Consider the following 24,597-nt stretch of genomic DNA (forward strand, 5'->3'; position numbering starts at 1 on the left):
TTCATGATTGTATTTGGAAGTGAAGATAATAATAAGCGTAATTACCACAAAATGGAGATCCTGAGGTTGTTTCTAAGAAATGTGCCCCAGTCTTCTTTGTGCGATCAGCGGCGTATCCGAGTGAAGGACATTCACCATGGCAACTCTTGCACCAACCCATCCAAAAGTACCAGTACTTTTCGCATGGATAGGCCCTCCACGAGCATGTGTTCTGCACAGAAGCAATGTAATATTCTGGGGCTCTCAGATGGTCACAGAACGGTATGCCTGCATTGTGAATAAAAGGATACGTAATTCACGTTAACACTGCTTTTAGGATCGTTTGCAAGAATCAGTTACTCATACCCCTTAGAAGTAAATAAATACAACTTACCATAACATCCAGGCTGGCTATACCCACCATTGGGTAAAAAGTCTATGTGGCCAACAAGCTGCTGACTCCCAACCAGATCTGTGTGAATGACGTCTACGTATTCAGCGTCAGTTGGATCGAGTCGAACTGCAGGATCTTTGAAATTGAACAATGGCCCAGCTGGATCTAATCCTGAAATAAATCCAAAGCAACTGGGTGTTTATTTTTATACTACCTTAACGCCAGTTAAATTATTAAATAGTCTTTAAAATAAGTTAAAGAAATAAAGGAAGGAAGGAAGGAAGGAAGGAAGGAAGGAAGGAAGGAAGGAAGGAAGGAAGGAAGGAAGGAAGGAAGGAAGGAAGGAAGGAAGGAAGGAAGCAAGGAAGGAAGCAAGGAAGGAAGGAAGGAAGGAAGGAAGGAAGGAAGGAAGGAAGGAAGGAAAGAAGGAAGGAAAGAAGGAAGGAAGGAAGGAAGCAAGGAAGGAAGGAAGGAAGGAAGGAAGGAAGGAAGGAAGGAAGGAAGGAAGGGAGGAAAAAAAGAGAAAGAAAGAAAGAAATTTTTAAAAACACACAGCAGAAGAAGAAGATTTTTATTCTAACCAGTTATTCGACCTAATATCATTCCTCCAACCCGGAGATGTCGTCCAGCATACCCAGCTACCTGTCCACCAAGACTGAAACCCACAATGTAGAACCGATCTGCCCAGTTGGAAGAACCAGAATTACTTGAGATTAAGAACTTTATAAGCTCTGCTATCTGAACCCCAACAAGCCGAGTGTTTCCAGCAGCCTGACTGTACGGTAGTGCCGCTCCATCGAACCATTCAACAAGAATCACATTGCAATCTTCACGGTCTAAAAGTGCATCTATCATTCGTTTGCCCCAGATTTCCAAACTCTTGCCAGCTAACCCATGAACAATAACGATTGTTCTTTTAGATATGTCAAAATTTGACCTTTGGAGTTTTCCTTCGTCGTCGTCATCAATGAGCTGATGGTTATCGCGGTTGGATCTTGTGTAAAGCTTAAAGATCGTCCCAATCCCGGAAGGACTCTGGGGAAGCTTTACAGCTGTGTCGTCGAAGGGTGAAGCGTGACTGAAACAGCCATACTTGCCATAGCAAACTTCTTCGGTGGCTTAAACATGAAACAATAAGGAAAAGAAAACGTAGTTGTAAAGCAAATTTGAAAAAGAGATGAAGTAAACTTTAACAATACGTTGGTTTTTCTAGGTTGTCACATCTGCTAAAAATAGGTGAAAAACATGCAACAGTATCGTCAGCATCTTTGTTCAGCAATTTGAGGCCAGTAGTTACCTTGTTTTGTATGGCCAGAAACGAGCCAAAATTTCCCAGTTTAAATTTAGGGCAGTCTTTCAGATGTTTTAACAGCACATCAACCGACCTCGCATGTTGAACGATGTCCGCTGTTTTAAGCTTTACACCCACGGAAAATATCTACCATAACCGTCTGGCTATCAAAAGCGTGACTGTTTTTGGTCTTCCTGGGCCAGGGGAAGGAGAGATTTCGCCCTACCTATTTAACTTCCCAGTAATAAAAGGTATGACAACACGAATGAAAGGCTAGGTAGTACGTCTTTAAGGAGAAGTGGTGACGTCGTATAACACCGTTATAGCATGACAATCTCAAACTGGCGACCATGTTGGATCCGCCATCTTGTACTTCTTGACTTCAAAAAAAAAAAAAAAATCAGAAAATAACCAAAATCGACCAAATAGTAATCAAATACAGAACAAAAACTACGAAAATCATATAGAGATATGTCTTCCTAGTTTAATCTTAAGGCAAATTGGTCACAAAATAGATTTGCTGTAACTTTCGTGTAGCGGACTTTTTGATTAGCCGTACGGACACACGAATGGCCCCATTGAGTGGTGTCACTGGCGCACAGGAATGACTGGTCAACAAAGGTTTGTAACCTATTTTGACGAGTAGTGGACAAACATAGACAAAATTTTTGCAGGAAAGTAAAACTGCTTTTTGAAAAATCCAACAACGACTGATGCAGTTGACCTCAACCAGGTTAAGGAGGCTTTAACTTCGTTGTGATGGCGAGAGGAAGGAAATATTTGCCCGAATATGTCGCCAATGGAAATCGAATAATAGCGGGTAATTGGTCACAAATCGCAGTGAAACGACTGACATGCTGTAATAATTTGGGGGTAATAAACTAGCTACGTGGCAATATTGTAGCATTAAATGAAAGAAACGAGCTGTGAAGGTGAGTTGGTAAAAGTTGCTGTTTTTACTACTTGAAACAACTATTTGGAAACATAAAAAATAACATTTTAGTATGGTAGTATTCATCCTTGCCTTTAATTTTAAGAGTTTGTAATGTTACCAACATTTTTATAAATAAAAAAAATTGGACAATGTATAGTTTAAATGCAAGATTTGAAGCAAAACAGATTTTGATGATCTTAAGAGGAACGCCACTTATGAAGTGGCTGTAAATGGACGTAAGCGTCACTTTGTTATTTAATGAACCTGGCGAAAGCAACAATAACAAACTTCCTTTTAAAGGCATGTTCCTTAGGAGAGTGAGTTGTTAAACTTTGAAATGAGGTATCACTTACCAGAGAATGAGCCGTCAACAAGGAAACAGAGGAAAAATGACCCCTTCATCAAATGCGAAATCTGCATGGTTTGGTCACAAATCACCTAAAGATAAAGAAACATTTTCAATATCTCAGTAAAAGTCGTCATTGAAGCGACAACAGTGAGTCAAGGCACTATCAGCCAGTGTTCTGATTTATAGGATTGTTCTGAATTCTAAAAACGTGTCTGCAGTAGTGTTCCGAGTCCTTAATTTAGTTGAAAGCTAGCAATTATAAAAAGCTGATACAAGAAATAAAAAGCCTTGTATGCCTTGATATAAGAAATTAAATGGCAGTTTGAGGGCTTGGGAGCTATCAGGAACTGCACTGATACGGCAGAATAGGGAAATACCACAATAACAGGCCAAAACGTGACGAAATAACGATTTAGCATGCAAGGCTAACACCATACCACATAATAAAAGTTACAAAAATACAGTCAAAAAATTCCCAGAGAGCTCTATCCGTTACTAGAAATTCATGAGTAATACCCCAGTGGTCCGGAACCGGGCACAATGACTTGGAAAGTTCGATGGTTAAATAAAATGCTTGCTTATCGATAATTTTGCTCCCTTTGCTCATATTTTAGCCAATCTCTACGGCTTCTGAAACGGTTATGGGTTAAGTGAGACCGAAATGACCACGTTCATTAATGTACCCAGGCAATTGCCGTAAGAAGAAGTATTTTGCTTGGCCATCAAAAAATTAGCTGGATGTACTTTACATTTCATAGCGTATGAATTGACGCCATGCAATACCGTCTCTTTATTCAACCTTATAAAACCGTCCTGAAACATTTTTATTTGTTTATTTTTACACGATCCTGTTCAAGCGTTGTAGAGACCTCATAAAAGCGAACGAGTGCCGATTTTCGTACCAACGGTACATAATCCATAATAAAACTGAATATTTTTATTTTTTCTGTTTGTTTGTTTGTTTGTTTGTTTGTTTGTTTGTTTGTTTCTAGATAGTATTCACCTTAACCAAGGTTCGAAAGAGCTTAGAAATGATTTATTTTTCATCAGCTAGCTGCTTATTTACCCTTAAAAAAAACAACCGATATTGACGAAGCGACATGAAAATTAATTGAATCGGCTGTCGTGAGAGAGCCTAAAGCTGTATACACCAATCCCACGTTGAGCGAATGAATCAGGCTTAAAGTATATGAATTTCTCATGTTGACTTTCAGCGAAAATTCGAAATAACTCAAAATAGCCAATTGATATTACTAACGAATCACATCTGTTGTTCAACACTGAATGTAAAAATGAGGGCTTGCTCTTTTTTATCAGTAATTTTGAAATTATTTCCAAGCACTTTGCTATGCGTTATTGCATTTCAACGCCAAGAGTTGCATAGCCAAGAGTTCAGAGAGGCCATTTTTCAGTGTTTATACTATAGTTAGAAATGTAAAGAAAATCTCACCTGGACTTACTTTTAAAAGGTGGGGTAATTATGACTTTTAACTTTCAAGGAAATAGGAAACACGTTTTCTGTGTCAACATGTAAAATAGGGTTTCTTATAATGACAAGGACCACCTTATAAATCCAAGGAGTGTGTTTTCGTTCTCTGAAGATTTCCAACTAGCTACTGAAATACAGGAAAAGGCAACGGGGTAATATCCTGGCCTTCTAGATTTCAAACGATGAATGTAAACGACAACGCCAATACAAATATAAACCCCCCACAATTTTTGGTTGCTTCTTTAAGATAAAAAAAAAAACTTGAAAAGCATATGCGTCATGTAAAATGACTAGCTAGCCAGATTCGTCAAACAGGACGTCTTTCACAATATTAGGGGTCAGAAATGTAGCACCGCATTAAAAGGAAAGGAAAGGAAAGAAAGGGACTTCAGATATAAAGAAAACATGACAATATTTTAAACACACTTAAGAAAATTTTCAACAATAACACAAATGAAACCGAAAATGATAAATTTCTCAACTTACGAGGTTTTGTCTTCTGAGAGGTACAGTAGTCCCGACCGTTGGAGTTTCTAAGCTGATAATAACAATTCTCAAGAAATCGATGTCTTAAATTATTTCATTATGCACCTTGATTTAAATATAAAGTGAATGGCTTTTGGCAGATTAAAGCAGCTGGAAAAATTTCTTAACCCAAAAAAAGACGTCAACAGATTCTGTGATAATTTTGTATGAATCTCTCTTAAGACTATTCTACTCTAATGTAACGTGACTGTGCTGTTGTGTACCATGACCATGCAGAATCAGTAAGAAAAATTCCTCACTTCTTGAATTGAGTCTTGGTCCAATGATCAAGACGTCACACTTGTTAGGCCCAACTGGAAGGAATTCATCATTAATTAAGATAATGGTCTCCAGTATAGGCCGAACTGGGAAAAAATTGTTCTTAGCGATCAGGAAAGACTTGCTAGTAAGGCAAGTAATACAAATACCGTTTCAAGGATTTATTCTTATAATAACAATGAAATTTAACAAAGTGTTACTTTTCCTCAAAGTATAGAAATAGCAGATAAATACCTAGAGCATTGTCCGCCAAAAAATGTGCACTTTTATCATAAGAAATGTACGCCTTCGTTTTGTACTCTCATGTCGAGAAAGCTGAGTAATTTAAATATTCCATTTTTTTTTTTTCATTTAAAACTTGAATTGATTCTATTTAACTTTGGAATTTTCGTTCTTCTCGAAAATGTCAAGAATTGTTTATGCATTTTACAAATCAGTCAAAATGACTGATTTGGCCTCGAAAGCTGATCTATTAAATTTGATCTAACAATCTCAAAAGGTAAATGGTTTGTTTGCCCAGTTGTCCCCACAGGTCATGAAATATAATTGACGCAGAGGATATTCAAGTTGAAACTTTAAGAAATATAAGGCTGCCTTTTGGTTTTAACTTTTTTTGAAATTGGCTTTTAGAATCTTTTTCTGGCAAGGTATCTGAACGTCTCGCGGGAAAAAAATAGACCATTTTGCCCAAACAAACATGTTGAAAAAGGCATGAATACAGGCCAAAATGACATTTTTCCATTAATTGGATGCAAGGAATGTTATAATTAAAACCGTTCAAGTTAGCAAGTTAGAACACCAGACCAGTGACGTTACCTATTCCAATTGAACTTTACTGCTTGACTTTGTTACCGCTCGCCATTTGATGAACAAACCGCTAGAAAAACCTAGGAAAACCTGGGAAAACCTGATATAAGAGAAATTTCAGTCTCGTGGGAAAACTATTAACCTGTTAAAACAAACACTGCATATTCCCAGAGGCTATCATTTTAGAGGAACATTTTGGAATTATTTCAACAACGCTTTCATAGTTTTTCCTTTTCGAGGGTTGTAACAGGTCTACAAAAAATTTTGACTCATGAATTTTAGCTTTAAACAAGAAAAAATGAGAATCATTTTAATCACACTTTCGATAATTTTCAACGGCATCACAAAATGAAGATAGCGAATACTCAGTAATTTTCCATCTTGCCAGATTTGGTCTTATGAGAGAGATCCAGTAGCGCTTGAGTTTCCAGCCTATAAAAGCAAGTATCACAAAATCCATGTCCTGAATGATTTCATTATGCATCATTACTTAAATGTAGAGTTAATGGCTTTGGGAAGATAAAAGCAGCTGGAAAAAGTCTGAAACAAACATTGACGTTAATAAATTTTATGATAACTAGCTATGAATTCTGTCCTAAAAGCACTCTGATGTAATCTGTGCTGATAATGCTATGAAAAGGTTTGAGTCTTGTTCCTATAAGACATGACACCAGGTATCTTTGATTCAAAATGACTCCCTATACTTCATAAGTAAAATATTCTTCTCCAACATACTCTTTACTGGGTAAAGAGAACTTCGTCTACTTTTTCTTGGACATCACGAAGGCTTTTTGTTAGAACTCACCATGCAAATGTTGTATTGAAGGTTCCCACCATTAACGAAACCATGGTGTATGATATATGTTACGTCAACTTTCAAGAAAAAAATTGACAATTTTTTAAATAGCCACTTTAGTCGCAATTAGTCCTAGCTTAGCCTCGCAAATTCTAAACACTCCTAAATCTTTTCGTGAGTTTCCAAATCATACGTCATCTAAATTTCAATTAACCAAAATTAAGCATGTAGATGTGTTAAATAACCTCAAAAGTTCAGTCGCTAATAAATAAGCAAGCCTTGATTACAACCAAAACAAATTACTCAAATTACTCATATTATTGGTGAGTCACTTTGCCTGTTCTTCAACCCCTCAATTTCTAGTGGATATGTTCCGTGTGATTGGAAAATCGCATGTTTTCCCTCTTCACAAAGGCAACAATAAAAAAGGCCAAATAACTATTGACCAATTTCGATTTAAGCTCAATCGCCAAGATTATGGAAAGGACTATTTACAATCAACTTTATTCGTATCTTCTGGACTGCAACAAATACTCATCAGGTTTCCGATCAGCACACTCAATCACGACAGCATTACTAGACGCCACCGATTAGTAGTCTTTCAACATTGAGACTGGATTTGTCACCGCTGTTCTCTACCATGATTTCGCCAAGGCTTTTGATATAATTTATCAGAATATTTTAATCGAAAAGCTGTGTTCTGTTGGTCGGGATGATATTTCCCTTTTATGGTGAACATCAACAGAAGTGTGAAATCAGAAGATTTCTCTCAGATGCAAGACATATTACTTGCGGTGTGCCTCGGGGATCAATCTTTTTAAAAGGTCTTTGCTCTTCCTCATTTACATAAATGATCTTCCAATTTCTGTTAACAGTTCGAAAGCTCGCATGTTTACTGGTGGTGCAAATTTAACAATAACGAATCTTGCTTTGTTTATTTACAAAATAGAGTTAATTGGGAATTAGAAAAAAATGGGCAATGGCTCTCTGCCAATAAGTTAAGCTTAAACATAGGTAAGACTGAGTTTGTATCAGTTTGGTCTAAGAAGTAAAAAGCTGCAAAACTTTCGATGCAGAAAGTTACGGCCAGCAAATCTCTTGTTATTTATTTCAACGATTATCTCTACTTTTCGATCCACATTGACCAATTAACTAAGAAAATATATCCGCAGGGGCGTAGCCAGGGGAGGGTTCCAGGGGTTCCGGAACCCCCCCTCTCGCGTCAAGGAACCCCCCTTCTCCTATTTTAAGCAGTGATTTTATCCCAGCAAGAGTGTAATGGACTCTCGATTCCTGAAATTCTTCGTTTTGTTCTATCTTTACAATAAGTACAGTGAACGTCATTGTGGTATCTATTTGCGTTTCATTTGCATTTTCGGAGACATGAGCAGGGCTGGGATTCCTGTGTAACAAGATGCACGTGTGTGCACAGCAGAAATGCCCGCAAAATTAGTATTTATTTATTTCTTTATAAACATTATTTAAACAGAAATTCCAATTCAGCGTCGCTGGTTTAAATGGAGATCTGTATAAAATAATAAGAATAAATAATCAAATATAGAAATGAAAGCAAAAGTCATTCAAAGAGTTCATGAAGTAGACGATCCATTGGTGTTGTTCGAGCTGGTGGTTTTCCTACCAATGATGCTGTCTTGTGCAGCCTCTTTAATCTTCTTCCTGAGCTGGTAGCCGTCCGAGACAAAAATTCTGACATTGAAGCAGCGTTGGAGGTTTATGAGGACGACCTTCCTTCTCCTCATGCGGTTGATGTTGAGCTCCTGCGATGAAAGAGAAAGTGGTGCAGCACTGAGGATGCCGACCTTTCCACCAATGCAGTTCAGACACTCGCAGCATGCAATCTAGAGTTCTTTCCTAACATCCACACCTTGATCCGCATTTTGTGCACGTTGCCGATAACTTCAGCTGAATGTGAGCGCTCATTCAGTACATTAAGAAGGTTAAAAACATACCTGAGGTCGACCATGTCAAGCGAGCGAGAGTCTGGGCTGGCATTGATGAACATCAATTACCTCCGAGACATAAATATCGAGGAAGTGATAAACACGTTCGCTCAACGGCAACCAAGGCGTTTTCTGTTTGCGTAGCGTAAACGCCAAAGTCTTGTACGTACGTAATGTAAGGATTTTAGACCAACCGTTTTCGTTGGAACCAATTTGGGACCCCCCCTCCTAGGAATCCTGGCTACGCCCCTGATTCCCACTATTTCTAATTTAAAATATGTTAGGCCTTTTATCCCTATCGAAACTTTGCTCATTTTCTATAAATCGTTAACTCTTCCAGTATCTGGCAACTCTCTAGTCCTGGTAGAGAGGTATTATTTTTTGGTCACCTTACCAGAAACGAACAAATATTTTTAAAGATGCACGAAACCAAGAGAAATGAGAGAATTTTTCCCAGTATTTTTAACATAAGTCTGCAAACATATAACCTCATCTAGACAGGATTCTTTAACTTTTAAAGAAATGTCGTGAAACTTAGTGACTTTTTTGAAACTTTATCTAGGAACATTTGATTGGCTAATACTCTTGGAATTTGATGTTACCAAGGCAATAAATTGTTCAGTGAATGGTAGGTTTTTTCAGAAAACGGAATTTTCCATCTTTAAATGAAGATAAATTGATTTTACTTATATTTTCTAGCTCACTTTAGCGTTTTTGTATTAATTTTGATCATTTTTCGCCCAATTTTGTCGGTGTACTAAAGTTTGGAAAAGTCTGGAAATCCAAGATGGCGTAGTTAAGATGGCCGCTATTTCGCCATTTTGCTGTCAGAAGCACGTGATATGACGTCATCACGTCTCGTTGGTCAAAGATGCAGTGTGTAACTACAATCAAAGTAAGCTCTAATTTAAGCTTATCTAGACCGGGCAGATAGGGGGATTCGCAAACGCCCTTAAAAGTCAGCTCTTTTTCAAAAAATTATCTGGCTAATTAATTAGTGTTGATTGGCTTTGATTTTCCCATGAAGAACAATCAGTTTTCTTCCCATAACTTTTATTTTTTTAGCTCATATTAGTGTTTCTTTGATTGGTTTTCATTACTTTTCGTTCAATTTCGGCACTTTCCAGTGTTAGCACTGCAGTTTAAAAGTTCACAAACTAGTTCTTTTAATGATTTTATTGACTTCAGCTAGTATTATTTAACAAACTTTTCTTTAGCCTCAGTCATCACTGTTACGAAATGCAGCCTACTTTTCAACAAAAACCGTGCAGTTTCACTAAGCGCACTTGATTTGATTACAACACGCTAATTCCGGTGAAGGGAATAGGGATTTTGTCCACTGGTAAGCTTATTTTAAAACAATTGAAATACATCCTAATCAATATATCAATAAATTAACCAATCAATCAATTAGTTCAGTTCAGTTTGTTGATTCTTGACATAAATCTTACAAGAATTATGCACTGCTTGCAGTAAGCAAGAGCTGGTCGAGGCGAGCAGTGGCTACAAGCAATATTTACAGAACAGGAGAAAGAACCAGGCCAATATCCAATATCCAACCATTTTGACCGAACAACCTTGCTCAATAAAGGATTTGTTATATGGCTTTACATTCAAGTTAAAGCTATAGGGAAAAAAAAACATGAAACTGTTCTGCTCTATAATGTTCAGCTGATTGGTGTAAGATTTATTTTCAGTTCATTTTCATAGATTAGCATGTAATCATGGAAAACTGTAAACCCTAAATTGTCTAAGGATCGACTTTTACAGTGGACTAAAGGAAGTAAACAATTTAAAAATGCAAAAATTAGGTTTTCTCAAGTGCGCGAAGATTTTAATAAAATCCGGCGTAAACTCGTCATTTTATAGCTGATCGCGCGGTAACGTAAATAATAAACATTTTTTACAAAGTTTTTTGCCTTCAATAAATAAGTCTTGAATAAAACAATACATTTTGAAATCACATGCAAATATAAGCCAAAAAAGAGCGGGCAAATTAGAAAACTAGACGAGACTTTGAGAAGATTTGTCGTTTACACTGAACAAACAAGGCACGAGTAAATTGAAAACGTGAGCTTCTACGGGTGAACTTGAGAAAAACACTTTTCTGAACTGCACAAATGAAACACTTAACGCAACTACCACAACGCTAAGATTTAAATATAGTCAATGTAAAAGCGTGAGAACTTATTAATTTAGTACTCGACTTGAGACACAAATGAACAGAGCAACTCACCGATTCAACGCCAGTCTTTGTAGCTAAAAATTTACACTATACCAGGATGATTTCATGTCCCTTTTCTTTTCTCCAGAACAACAGAAAATGGGAGAACGATTAATTCAGAGCGGGCAAGATAGTTCCATCTTGCCCGCTTGGGTAGCCAATCACAACACAGATTTTGACACATCTTGCCCGCTCATGGAGCCAGCCGTATAACAAGAATGATTAACTATAATACATTTTTAAGTTCCAAGTTAAGAGCATTATTTAGGCCATAGATACTAGTAATCAGCTCAAAGGTCTTTTACGGAATTTAATACTGATTTTCTCGACCACCGAACTTATGCAATTGGTTACATGATACTTAAACGCTTTATTTGAATATAATTTATTTCATTTAAAATATAATTTAAGTTTAACCTTCAAATTAGAACCTTTTTCTGCCTTCGAATTATAAGAAATAGTCCCTTCTGACTCACAACATAAACCCAGCAATGATTAAAAAGAACAGTAAAAAGACCGAGCGACCGAGCGCTTGAACGACCGAACAAATTAAACGACTGAGCAGCAAAATGACCGACAGACGAACACGCCGCCACTCAGAACACAGTCGAATTAACGAACAAAGAAACAGAGAACAGATAAAGGAATAGCCCATGGTTTCACAGACTAATGCTACGAATATGGCTGCTTATATCCTACCCAAAAGAACAATTTTAATTGAGCTCACTAAACGGATTTTAGGAACACTATAAACTTAATGTATTAAATTGAACAAAATACCCGTCTGCTGAAAAAGCTCTCTTTCATTCTCCTGTGGGGCCGACAGTGAACACAAGCGTTCTGAAAAGGCATCAAATAAATATTGTTTGTGTATATGTCATTTATTAAACGTTTTTTTGTTTATTTTTCATCTGCAAATTATATTTCTAAAGCTCACTTTCTTCTGTTCTTTGAGGACTAAAGAGAATACTGTTGTGTGTCACCCTCGTGAAATAAGTCGACTAATACTCATTTTATTCACTGATTGTTTATGAATTTGTTCTCCTTAGTTGCTGCATCACTCAATATTAATTACAAGTAATAAATTCTGTGACGCTTAACACAAATTCGGGTACATTCTATTATAAAAAAAAAAGTCGGTGATGTAGTGGCAGAGAAACGTATACTTGCTATAATTTTTGTGCCGTGTAGTGTAAAATCTTTGAAGAATAAAAGTGCCCAAATTTTCAATAAAATCCTGAAAAATTCACACTTGTATTAAATCGTCATATATTTAACTAAGTGCCACCAGTTCTCATTGATTGTGTAAATATTTCCAATGAATTCCCTTCACTAATAAATTCGATTCAAATGGGAGATAAAGTTAACATTTCACAATGTTAAATCATCTAATCAGAGAGTATGTGCTGAGAATATATCAATATTGTTTTAAGTGAAAATTTCATGTGACCGCCTTGTTTATGCCCTTTTCTGTTTTCTTTCTGTTTAGATGAGCGCTCGCCTCCGGCACCAAACAAAGTGATCGAGCCGAGCTCGTTTGCATACTCTATGGCCACGTTAATTTGAGTGTATAAGTCTACTGTCGCCTTTTTCCCCCAGAGAATGAAAGTTCCAAGTTAAAACCCGATCGACCTAGAGACAAGGAACCACTAAGGTAATTCAAGAAGTCGAAATATCATGAGCCAAATGAGTGAGTGCTGAAAAGCTGTAGCAGATTATCGAATTTCGGTTTCTCCTCCCACCAGAGCGTGTTTACTTAAAATAACTTTGAAAAGGAAGTCTCGTAAGAACATTCTGGTCGCTCCGACTTGAGAAAAGTCTTGTTAGTTCTTGTAAAGTTCATCTTTAAAGTGGTGCTAACTTGAAGCCTCGACATAAGCCCTTCCGGTGTTTCTCTCGAGTAAAGCAAAAATCCGATCACGGGGATTGTGGTTTTGGTATATTTATATAAACATCTGGCACAACGACTTAGAGACATTGTGGGATCACAATGGTAAATTCAAGTAACTTTCGTTTTCAGTTTTTCTACTGGAAAATATGCAGTGTTTTGAAACTTTAATTACCAATGAAAGTACATTTTCAGTGGACTATACTAAACAGTATCGATTGTTTTGGTAACATTTTTCTAACAATAAAATTACATTTCAGTCAAAATCGTTGACCAGCCCGCTTACATATATTGGCGTCACATTCATGATCACAAACGTATGCCTGTTCACCGTATTTGCATGTTCAATGGCTATGTCATTTGTTTGAGTTGCATTGTCACTGCAAAGAATTCAGGAAGAAACCAACTTTTGAGCCGATAGCGGAGCTAAGAATTAACGTCACATGTTATATACGCATTTTAAGCTAGAAAGAGAATTTATATCCGGAATGAATCAAACCTTCTGTAGTTCTTCAGTTTTAAAACTCAGCCTAACGCATTTTCAAATTCATGCAAGTGCAATGTTGCACTGCAGGTAAAATTTTTGAAATCAGGTAAACAATTTTTCAGGTTAACTTTTTTAACAAGACAGTAGTTTCTTGCGGATAAATTGTAACATATTTACATGACTGTTCGCCGCCGGCAGCAGACTGAGTGTAGTGGGTTGTGGGTAGTAGGCAGAGGTCGTGGGTCGTGGGTGTGGGTGTGGGTAGATGTCGTGGGTAAAAATAAAAATACTAGAAGGAATAAAAATCATGAAACGAAAATTTCGATTATTTTAAAGCGACCCATCTTCATAGAATATTTCCAAAATGGTGGTGTATTTTTGGTAAATGCTCGTTCAATATACATAAATTCTCCTCCCTCCTATCCCCCACCCCTACTGCCTTTTAAAAGACGGGTCCACAGAAGAAATGGACACCAGAAAGCCACGTAGAGTTAGCCAAGATTAATGCCAAAAATTAAAAAAGCACTTTTTTATGTCCAGATTCTGTAATCGTGGCGAAAATAAATTAAGAAAAATTTGTAGCTGTGTCCCATTTTTCGAAGACGACGTTTTACGTTTATGATGCTTCAAATCCTCGCAGGGAGAGGGAAAGTGCTCGAGAACGCCCCTACCCCTCGTTCGGTTCTTTTATTTTTCTCATTAATCTTGACCATGTCTGCACGCCTTCTTGGTGTCCATTTGGTGTGTGGATCTGCCTTTTTGCTGACAGTAGGGTGGGAGATAGATTGGAGAATTCAAAATACGCCGCCATTTTGAAAATATTCTACGAAGATTTTGACTGGCGGCAAATCACTTCATGAAAGTAATCAAAATTTTCGTTTCATGAATTTTATTTCTATTTTCTCATATTTTATTCTTTAACTTTCATTTTTACTCACAACATTTACCCACACCCACGACTCACGACTCACGACTCACGATCTCTACCCACTGCCCACGACATATAGCTACACTCCCGTGAGCAGAATTAGCTGAGCTCGTCTTACAGGCCCGGCGACCACTGTAACTGGTTTCACTCTTGTGCTTGTCCTGGGGGTATAATTTTCTCCAGATTGTCAGGTTTTCATTCCATAGTTCAAACTCGATGGATCCAAAAGGCGTCGCCTAAATACGCCGTAATATACACTCTTTTGCCTTAAACATACACAGTTGCCAAGTGGTATCACGGACGTTGAAATTGCATTTCTTAGTGTTTATCCTTACTACTAAGTCGGTCCCTACTGCCGATTAAGACCTGTTACAATGATTTTTTTTCTACTCTATAAAGCAGCGATAAAGAAACATCCCTAGACCAGGATTGGTAATTTTACGGCCCTCTTGTGATTGAACGGTATTTTGAAACTATGACAAATTACCAGTGCATTACCAAGCGGCATTTTGTACTGGAGAGTACATAACTATTTCTGTTACGGTTTTGTAGTAATAAAATTACGCCTTTCTTGAGAGCCAAGTTGGTAGTATGTTGATGATAGCAAACATATGCCTCATTTTTTTTAACTCCATGTTTGCATTAAACAAATACAATTGACGAAAAAATAACTTTTAACGGAGCTGTATAATTACTGCAGCTGGCATTTAGCCACTTGAAGCCCTCGCATAACGAATAATTAAAACAATTATTCCACGAGCATAAACTATAATTATCCCATATTCAACAAGTGTTATTAGGGCAAATGTTTAAATAAAAACAACCTAGGCATATTGTTAGATTTTTTTCTTATTTCATTTCATTTCATTTCAAAGCCTGACCAGAAAACAATTTGATGGCGGCTATTTCTCAGATATGATACAATTGCTGATATCTTATGGCCATTAAAGCTAAAATCTTCAGATATTTTATAAAATATACAGGACCCCCTTTCGACACGAAATTAATTCGTTGCACCCACCATTTTTACATTTTCCATTCTTTCAAATTGTCCTTTTTTGTTCCAACGATGCTGCTTTCGCAATCAAGGTGTCATTGAAAGTTTAAAAAAAATGGGCTACTGTGTGGGCTTGAAAACTTGAGATCTCGAATTATTGAACAAAAACGTATCAACTGTGTGCAGCTCACGTAGTCGATCTTTTTTTTTTATTCAGTGTAAAATATTTATATATAGATGTGAGATTAGCGTCAATTTCTAACAAAGACGCTATTATTCCATGCGCTTTGGGACGATTGGTGTAGTCATCTAAATAAGCGAAACCTTCTTTCGCAAAAGAACAACTGCTATTAGACGCTTTTTGTAAAATTTTGTTGAACAAAGAGTTCCTTGATTCTTGCAAAATAAGAGTCGAAAACGGTTTCGTTAGACTAAACATCGTTAAGTTGGTGACTTTTGTCGTTAGAAGCATACTGGTTGTCAAGTAGTCTTAGGAATGCTTTTAAAAGGTAACACTTTCCAAATATACGTCTCCTCCTCCGCCACCCCCCTCTGCCAATACCGCCTCCTTCGTATACAATAGAAGTTGCGTGGCTAAAAAAGTGACGTCATTGAAACTTCTTTGAGCGTAAATATATACCTTTTGTTACCTACCACCAGCACATATTGGAATTGTGCGCCTATACGATCTTCATCTCCACTTCCTTCTCCGCTTTTGAAACAAAAGTGTGCTAAGGTAATTACGAGCAAAACAAGATACAGTCAGGCATTGACAACCGTGTAAGTTTACGCCCGCCTCGAGATCATTTTATAGTTATAAAATAGCATTATACCATAACTGCAACATTTATGGTTAACGGTAGATTCCCTCAAGACAAGAACGCGTAAGAAAGTACTTATTCAGCTATGAATCGAATTTGGAATATTCGTATCTGGCTTAAAAGTAAGAAATGAAACCAGAAAAAAAATATACATAAGAACAAAAAGGAGCTAGAAAAAACTGACTATAGTGACGCCAAATTTAACCAGTAACTGGTTCGTTAACACCCCAGTTGAAATGTTGAAATCATAAACCGCAACATACAGCTTTCAGTTGTCCTGTGTTTAAACAAAACCTAATTTAACCTTCCACCTTGTCTTCAATCTACGATTGACATACTATGGAGCAATTTCTCAAAGTTTGAGAAAATGGTAGATAATTTTTATTTAACTCTTGTAACGAGAGAGTATTAACCGTGTTTTTTCTCTATTTTTTAACAATATGTCTGGTCATCTTATTTATAGGCTTTTGCGGTTAAATAGTAGCATATGTGCATGACTGCTCTCCTCTGGCAGTAGAATGAGCTGAGCTCAAAGTCTGAGAAAATGGTAGACAATTTTTATTTAACGTTTGTAACGAGGGAGTATTTACCGTGAAATTTCTCTATTTTGGAGCAATTTGTGTGGCATTTTATTTATGCGCTTTTGTGGATAAATGGTGGCATATTTGCATTACTGCTCGCCTCCGGCGGTAGAATGAGCTGAGCTCGTCTTACAGACTCGGCGATCACTGTAACTTGGAATTTTGGTTTCACACTTGTGCTTGTCCTGGGGGGTTTTATTTTCTACAGATTGTCAGGTTTTCATTCTCAGGTTTTCATTCGATCGATCCAAAAGGCGTCGTCCAAATACATAATATACACTCATTTGTCTAAAACAAACACAGTTGCCAAGGGGTATCACGGACGTTGATAAATTGCAACACATTATTGAAATTGCATTTCTCCGTGTCGGTCCATACTACTAACCGATTAACCATTTAACCGCTAACATCAGGGAAGAAATTCTCCTGCCTTGCCCCCATAGTTTTCTTGTAAAAGTACTGAGGAGAAGTCATTAAGTATCAAGAAAATTCACCTAGGGTGACTATATCCTTTATTCTCATCACCTCAGAGGTTGAATAAGCATAGATATTACAAGGAGAACTTTGATGCTGATCACCGTTTTTTTTATCTACTCTGAACGCAGCGATTAAGAAACATCCCTAGACCAAGATTGGTAATTTTACAACTCCCGTTTCCAGGCCGGATTTTTTTGTGATTGAACAGTATTTTGAAACTATTGCGAGTTACCAGTGCATTACCAAGCGGCCTTTTGAACTGGAGAGTACATAACTATTTCTGTTACGGTTTTTTTGTAAAAAAATTACGCCTTTCCTGAGAGCCGATTTGGCAGTATGTTGATGATAGCAAACATATGCCTTATTTTTTTTAACTCCATGTTTGCGTTAAGTTCGTGATTTACAGCATCGTATCATGCAAAATAGAATTGACGAAAAAAAAAATTATTGGACGTGGTTTATTTATTTTATTTATTTATTTATTTATTTATTTATTCACCACGACATACAAACATAGAAAGTTACAATGAATAATAGACTCGGATTACAAGTACATAAGTTTGGAGTAAATAATAATAGTAAAAGAAGTAAGAAGTGGCGAGGAGACCTCAAGAAACCCCCGGGCTTATACTGAGAGGTCTCCTCGGAGATATGTTGGGACTTTAAGACCAGTAAAGAACAAAGAACAAAATATCCTGATTTGTCAGGTAGCGAGAAGATCAATAATTGATCTGCGATGGTGATGGCCATTTTCCCATGGCCACTAATCCAATCCAAACTTTCAGTGTCTTATATTGTACAATGATCCACTTTTTTTTCATCTGTTAGTTCTTTGTCTTTAGTCAAATTCATTTTACACGAAATCAATCGTGGACCTCAAACACAGCCAAGTTCGTAAAATAAAGCTTCGTGGTAGTAAATGATATCCCATGAATAAATGCAACGAAGCTCTCTTATTTTTGTTGAAACTAACATCTTCATTTATTTATTTAATACAGAGGTCCCCCCTTTTAACCCGAAACCGACTCCTTACGCCCACTACTTTTACATTTTAAAAGTCTTTAATCTCAAGATGCGAAAGTTAAACAAAATGGCTCCTGCGTGGGATGGAAAACTTGATATCTCACACTATTGAACCAAAACGTTTCAACTGCATAGCTTATATATACAGTCGATTTTTTTTCAGTGTAACATATTTATCTATAGTTGTGAAATTATTCCATGCGTTTACAGTTGATATGGAACAATGGGACGATTCGTGTAGTCATCTGATTGCTAAACCTTCTGTTTTTGCAAAAGAAATTGAAAAAACTCAAAAACTGAAATTCGACGCTTTCCGTTAACGTTTCCTGAAGAAAGAGTTCCTTGATTCTTGCAAAATAAGAGTCCGAGACGGTTTTGTTAAACTAAATATCGTTAAGTTCGTAACTTTTTCGTTAAAAGCATACTGGTTGTCAAGTAGTCATAGGAATGTTTTTAAAAAGTAGCACTTTTTTACATGACTCTTCCTCCGCCACCTCCTCTGCCTACTCCGCCTCTTAGTCAACAAAAGAAGTTACGTGGCTAAAAAGTGACGTCATTGCAACTTCTTTGAGCGAAAAAATATATAACTTTCTGTTACTACACCACCAGCACATACTGGAATTGTGCGCCTATACGATTTCCATCTCCACTTATTTCTCCGCCTTTGAAACAAGGTTTGCTAAGGTGATTACAAGCAAAGAAAGACACAGTCAAATATTCACAACCATGTAAGTTTACGCCCGCCTCGAGATCATTTTATAGTTATAAAATAGCATTATACAATTACTGCAATATTTATGATTAACGGTAGACTCCCACACGTCAAGAACGTGTAAGAAAGTGCTTATTCAGTTATGAATCGAATTTGGACAATCGTATCCGGCTTAAACGTATGAAGAAATGAAACAAAAAAAAACTACAAAGGAAAAAAAAAAAGAACCAAAATAAGTTGAGGTATAACGACGATCAAAATTAGCCAGTAGTTGGTTCCTGAACGCCCCAACCGAAATGTTAAAATCATAAACCGCAACATATAGCTTTCAGTTGTTTTGTGTTTAAAGGAAACATGACTAAACGTTCCACCTTGTCTTTAATCTATGATTGACATACTATAGTCAATTTCTCAAAGTCTGAAAATTTATCTTTGAGAATTTTCTACATTTAATACTGGTCTCGTTCAATTCTTTGAATAGGTTTTCGCCTCTGGCATTAAAATTAGCCGGGATCCTTTCACGGAATGTGCCTCTATTGTTGCCTCGGTTTAATTTTTTATTTTTCCTTTTTCTGAGGGATTTTCCAAATGGATTTATTATATCAAAAACAAATTATCGAAATTCAAACTCGACCGATCTACTCCTAACGAAACTGAGTTTTCTTTTAATCATGAATTAGCTGACTTGGTGAAATGCTGATTGCAGACGCATACTTGTTCATGGAGTTGAACCCAGTGGTTATGCTAATTGTTTTAGTAAAAGAAAGAAAATTGGTAAGTTAGACAATTTTTAATGCAATCAAAGCCAAGGGAAATGAAATTCCATATCAACGAAAAAACGAGCAAACAAACAAATAAAAGCTCCTCAAATTGCAGCTGACTAATTGTTTCTTGGGTTTCAGTCGAAACACAGTACTTTAAAGATCCAGAGACCGCCAACCAAAGAAATAATTGTAGTACCGACAGAACAACTGAAAGCCATGTGATCACATTCAAAGCCATACATGGCCTCTCCCCTGAGTATATATCCGACCTCATTACATTTAAGAGCTTATAGTCTCCTTTTAAATTCTGAACTAATGTGGGATATTTTTCACTCTTTTGATGATGCAAATTCAAATACAAGGCTATAAAAAATTACATTTCATTTTAGATTTGAGGCAAGGTCAAGCTATGGAGAAGTCATACTTGATTATGCTGGTTGTTTTTGGCAGTTTTCTTCTTATTGGCCAGTCAAGTGGTGAGTAGCCTTGTTAATTTATTTTTGGTTTCAAAAGACAATAAAGGAAAGAAGGCAAAAAAAAAGCAAGAACAAAAAACACATTACTTCGTATACGTCGTTACCGACGGAGGTGAAACATTTAGTCCAATTCAAAACGAGGTATTATGGAAACAATTGATTTGGACAATATGGACCACTCTGTACCTATAAACAACATCCATAGATTTACCCAAGTTAAACGGCGTAAAAAAAATAGCAAGACATATATTAAAAAAAATCCCTCATTCCCTCAAAGTTTCCTCTGCAACCTTAAAGAATTTACAGGATGAAATATTACCCAAATTATCAACTTGTGATAAATGTACGGAAGACAAAACTTTGGATTTAAAACATGAGAAACATTATTGATTTTGTCCCCGATTATTCAATAGTGTCAAACTGTTTTAAAAACTGTTTCCTTTCTTCTTCTTCTTCTTCTTCTTCTTCTTCTTCTTCTTCTTCTTCTTCTTCTTCTTCTTCCTCCTCCTCCTCCTCCTCCTCCTCTTCTTCTTCTTCTTCTTCTTCTTCTTCTTCTTCTTCTTCTTCTTCTTCTTCTTCTTCTTCTTCTTCTTCTTCTTCTTCTTCTTTTTTAAAGCTATCCTACAAGTCTGTTATGGAAAGTATGGGTGTTTCAGTCATGCTCCTCCATTCACCAATTTGTTGGTGGGGCTTCCACAAGATCCATCCATCGTGAACAAGATCCAACAAAGAAGATCCGCAGTATATAGATGACAGCGACGAAGAAAAGCTTAAAAATTCTAATCACGACATTACGAAAAGAACAATTATCATCTCTCATGGCTGGACAGGTATGACTGTACTATTTCTTTAGAGAAAGGTTTATTTTAAGCAACTAATGATAAATACGAACGTATTAAGGTATCAGCCAATCTACTTAAATAATGCAACCACTTACCAAACGTGCTAGACAGAAGCAAGAGAGGATCATCCTCTCTTGCCAGAAGATAATTATATTTTGTAACAGTGTGTAAAATTACCTAGTTATAAAAATTAAATGTCTTCGAATTTTAGCTTAGGATTTTTTTTTTGTTGTTGTTTTAAGATAACGTCTGAAGGGTCTGCTATTAATGAAGCGCTATTTCTATTTTGGCTTTATCTAGAGGATGCATTTGGGTTGGGACAATGGGCTGAAGAAATGAAAAATGCGCTTCTTGTGCGAGAAGACGCCAATGTGATACTGGTCGACTGGTCTGGTGGTTCTAGACAGTTATATGGTCAAGCTGCTGGAAACACTCGGCTTGTGGGAGCCCAGATTGGAGAGCTTATAAAGTTCATCATCGACAATAATGGTGGTTCGAAAGATTTGGCTGATCGATTCTATGTTATTGGGTTCAGTATGGGAGGACAAATTGCAGGATATGCTGGAAGGCATCTTCGTGGCAGTGAAATGGTTCTTGGTCGTATCACCGGTAAGAATGAAAAGGTTTTCCGCTTCGCGCGTAGCCTGATTAATTGGCGAGAACGTGAACGCAAACATCAAATTTTGGGTAGTATCGTGGGAAAACATTTGCTTTTAAGCTAATTATTACTACTTTATGGGCTTCACACTTAATACGAGACTCGCGGCTTCAGTCAACGCACATAGACCTTAGACATTGAGCATTAGCTGCACTTTCCCTGTTCGCTGAAACATTCTACCCCAACCTTCAAGTAAGTTGAAAATCAGAACAAAAGAGCATTCAGTCTTAAAGTGTTGTGAAGTTTTCGTCAATAAATACAATATTTTCCGTGGTAAGCTCTCCACGAGCCCTCAAAATAAACGTTCTTCAGGGTTTACAATTTCTTAAGGTCTTTCCTCTGAAATAAAAGCCAAAGTAAGATTTTGTTCATATTTCGTCAAGGTACTAATCTAAATATGTTTGCTCCAAAATTGAAATAAAAAGAGGGGGTCACCTTGCTCGTTCTTTGCAAAGGAAGAATTGAAATATGGTAATTTATGCATATTTGAACAAAAAGGACTTTAATGGAGCATTTTGCAAGAACAGGAATTATTTTCTGAAGAGAATAGTTACCAGCTCATTTTATACAATTTTTTCACTGTGAATAAATTATTTTCAATGTGAAATCTGTTTGAAAACTATTCCTGACCAGCACTACTGAGATATTCAACAAAACAATCTTATTTGTTACTTTTGAAGGTACGCCAAAACGTCCATTGGCTAGATTTAGGCACAGAACTTTATATTTCTAAACATAGGATTTTTCTTTTTCTTTCGTTAGTTGGCGAATGATATTGTCGTTAGAAATCTGAAATGAGAAAATGGAATCACCTTGGTTGGTTTTGCAGATATTTCACAAAGCAGTGTTCAATCGAGCTTCAAAAATTTTTTCGGGAAGGGACTGGGGCGAGTCTTACGAAAAAACATTAATTTCCGCGCAAAAAGCAAATTAAGAATTTTGCTGTTAGATGCAAGAAAGATTGAGTCATATTCAGCTAGAAATGAACATTACATTATTTTGCCATTGTGTGCAGTAGAGTTGCGCACTGCAAAACAGGGCCTTAAGTTGTAAAACGTCATCCCTATGATATGGAGTCTTTATCATACCGTACGGGAAAGGTACTGCCTAGGTTTTGAATGTATTCGTACAATACCGCGTTACCTCGTGGTCAGGTCGCATAGGCTGAACGTTTGCATCCAACGATATCATTTATATATCTGCACATAATATCTACATGCATCGTTTGTTTCTGCACTCTAGGCTTAGATCCCGCTGGCCCATATTTCAGCTACACCGATCCCGCTGTTCGTCTGGACCCAACTGATGCAAAATACGTCGACGTCATTCACACTTCTACAATTGGAACTGAACAAGTTGTTGGCCACATTGACTTTTTCCCAAATGGTGGTAAAATTCAGCGGGGTTGTACGCCTGTAATAATAGGTGAGTTCAAGTATATGAAAAAAACTTAATTGTTCGGTGAGAACGAATGTATAGAGTCTTAACCCTATAGAGTTTTAAATGTTTTTAAACAGTTTAGCGACTAAACGAATTCAAACGTCGGTCGGTCGGTAACTCTGTCTGTAGAGCAATGGTTGATCTAATCCAGAGGCCGTGAGATCGATTCCCGCCTAGGTCTTACGTGGCACATCACACTTAAAAATATCTCATTCCCAAGTTAAAGCATAAATTTTGATTAGTTACTTAAAATCATATTAAATTCTGGTGGGAACCTCTCACTGCCCCCGCCTACCGCAAGACTGAGTAAGGTTAAGGAAATATGATAATACCACCCTGATACAACAGACTGGAATTTCCAATGCTGTGTATTGTAAATAAGAATTTTTTTTTTTTTACTCTTTTTGAGAACATTATTGAGTGTTATATAACTGACAGTGCAGCGCATAATCACTAACTAAATAAATAAATAACTGAAGGAATAACTGGGTAGATATACAGGTCACTCAATGCCGGTAATAACTTAGAAATAGCTTTTTGGACATTGCAGATAACACCTGATAGATCTGAAGCGGCTTTGACCTCATTAATGTTGTTACTGACAAAATCGTCACGTCATTGCTGTGTCGTTATCGTTTAACATATCTTGAACAGTAAAAACTTGGAATAAATGTGATGGCATATGTTAAGCCTAGTAGATTTATGGGAATGCTGTATGATTCAGTCAGTGACCTAGTCCCAACTAGTAAGGTCAAAGATTTGAATCCCGGTGGGAGAACCCAACACAGTAACTGATGACAGTTAATAACTTGTGATTATACCAATATTCTCAAAAGACTATTTTCTTATCGATCAACCTTTTTTTAATGTTGAATAAAACTAATTCTGCCTATTTCCTTTCGTATAAAGATTTTCGATATCTTTAAAATATAGTTGCTTACTTCAAAAGAGAAGAAGGGCTGTTTCCTTAGCGCAATTTCAAGTGGGGACTCCATCGAAGCACTTGGCGTGTGGTTTTCTGATTTTCCAAGAAAACAGTGGGCTGATAAAATAGTATTTCATCCTCATCACATTATGGAACACGAAAGTGTATACAGTCTTCTTCTCAGTTATGGTAGCTTCTGAACCATGTTCTGTATCGAAAATTCATTTTATAGAATGTTATGGTATAAAATTTTCACTACAAAGAATACACCAAGGTCTTATTCTCAGAGCCACCTGAACAACAGAAAATTAATAGTTTTCATCGCAGTGTGAAGGCATTAATCTATAAAAAAAAGTAAGCAGAGCTGTTTGCAAAGATTTGATTTACGGAAAAGAAACTTCTTTTGATAACTTGCAAGGAGCAAAGTGGTCAGCGGATCTTGAAATTGAAAGGCTAGAAACTATCTGGTGGCAGCAAATATGTTTAAGAACTTTCAATTCAAGTTAACGGGAAGCCATTTTACATCTATTTTGGATCTGTTTCATGATGG

The 24,597-nt window shown here is 36.8% G+C and overlaps 3 protein-coding genes and 1 pseudogene across 5 annotated transcripts in view; 2 read left to right on the forward strand and 2 right to left on the reverse strand.

Annotated features, from left to right (window-relative positions):
• The window catches only part of LOC146481572 (pancreatic lipase-related protein 2-like), a 41,389-nt gene extending 38,371 nt beyond the window's left edge, over positions 1 to 3,018 (reverse strand). Inside the window, exons 1-4 of the mRNA XM_085108224.1 lie at positions 2,952 to 3,018; positions 955 to 1,491; positions 374 to 544; positions 46 to 267 (exon numbers count right to left, since the gene is read on the reverse strand). Coding sequence (XP_084964350.1) covers positions 46 to 267; positions 374 to 544; positions 955 to 1,491; positions 2,952 to 3,018 — 997 coding nt within the window. The remainder of the gene's footprint in view (positions 1 to 45; positions 268 to 373; positions 545 to 954; positions 1,492 to 2,951) is intronic.
• Positions 1 to 24,597, reverse strand: part of LOC146481571 (uncharacterized) — a 150,889-nt pseudogene that overhangs the window by 45,943 nt on the left and 80,349 nt on the right. The gene's annotated exons all lie outside the window — the stretch shown is intronic.
• Positions 12,623 to 24,597, forward strand: part of LOC146481576 (pancreatic triacylglycerol lipase-like) — a 38,497-nt gene continuing 26,522 nt past the window's right edge. Inside the window, exons 1-2 of one of the 2 annotated variants that reach the window (XM_085108344.1) lie at positions 12,623 to 12,682; positions 20,096 to 20,182. In XM_085108344.1, coding sequence (XP_084964470.1) covers positions 20,116 to 20,182 — 67 coding nt within the window. In that variant the 5' untranslated portion in view covers positions 12,623 to 12,682; positions 20,096 to 20,115. Of the gene's footprint in view, positions 12,683 to 16,052; positions 16,109 to 20,095; positions 20,183 to 24,597 lie in introns of those variants that run through there. The other variant, XM_085108343.1, reaches the window with a different exon arrangement.
• Positions 20,881 to 24,597, forward strand: part of LOC146481577 (pancreatic triacylglycerol lipase-like) — a 5,350-nt gene continuing 1,633 nt past the window's right edge. Inside the window, exons 1-3 of the mRNA XM_085108345.1 lie at positions 20,881 to 21,012; positions 21,325 to 21,633; positions 22,925 to 23,107. Coding sequence (XP_084964471.1) covers positions 21,360 to 21,633; positions 22,925 to 23,107 — 457 coding nt within the window. The 5' untranslated portion in view covers positions 20,881 to 21,012; positions 21,325 to 21,359. The remainder of the gene's footprint in view (positions 21,013 to 21,324; positions 21,634 to 22,924; positions 23,108 to 24,597) is intronic.

The sequence above is a fragment of the Pavona decussata genome, unplaced genomic scaffold (genome assembly GCF_977016875.1).
Source record: "Pavona decussata unplaced genomic scaffold, jaPavDecu1.1 SCAFFOLD_49, whole genome shotgun sequence".
Taxonomy (NCBI): domain Eukaryota; kingdom Metazoa; phylum Cnidaria; class Anthozoa; order Scleractinia; family Agariciidae; genus Pavona; species Pavona decussata.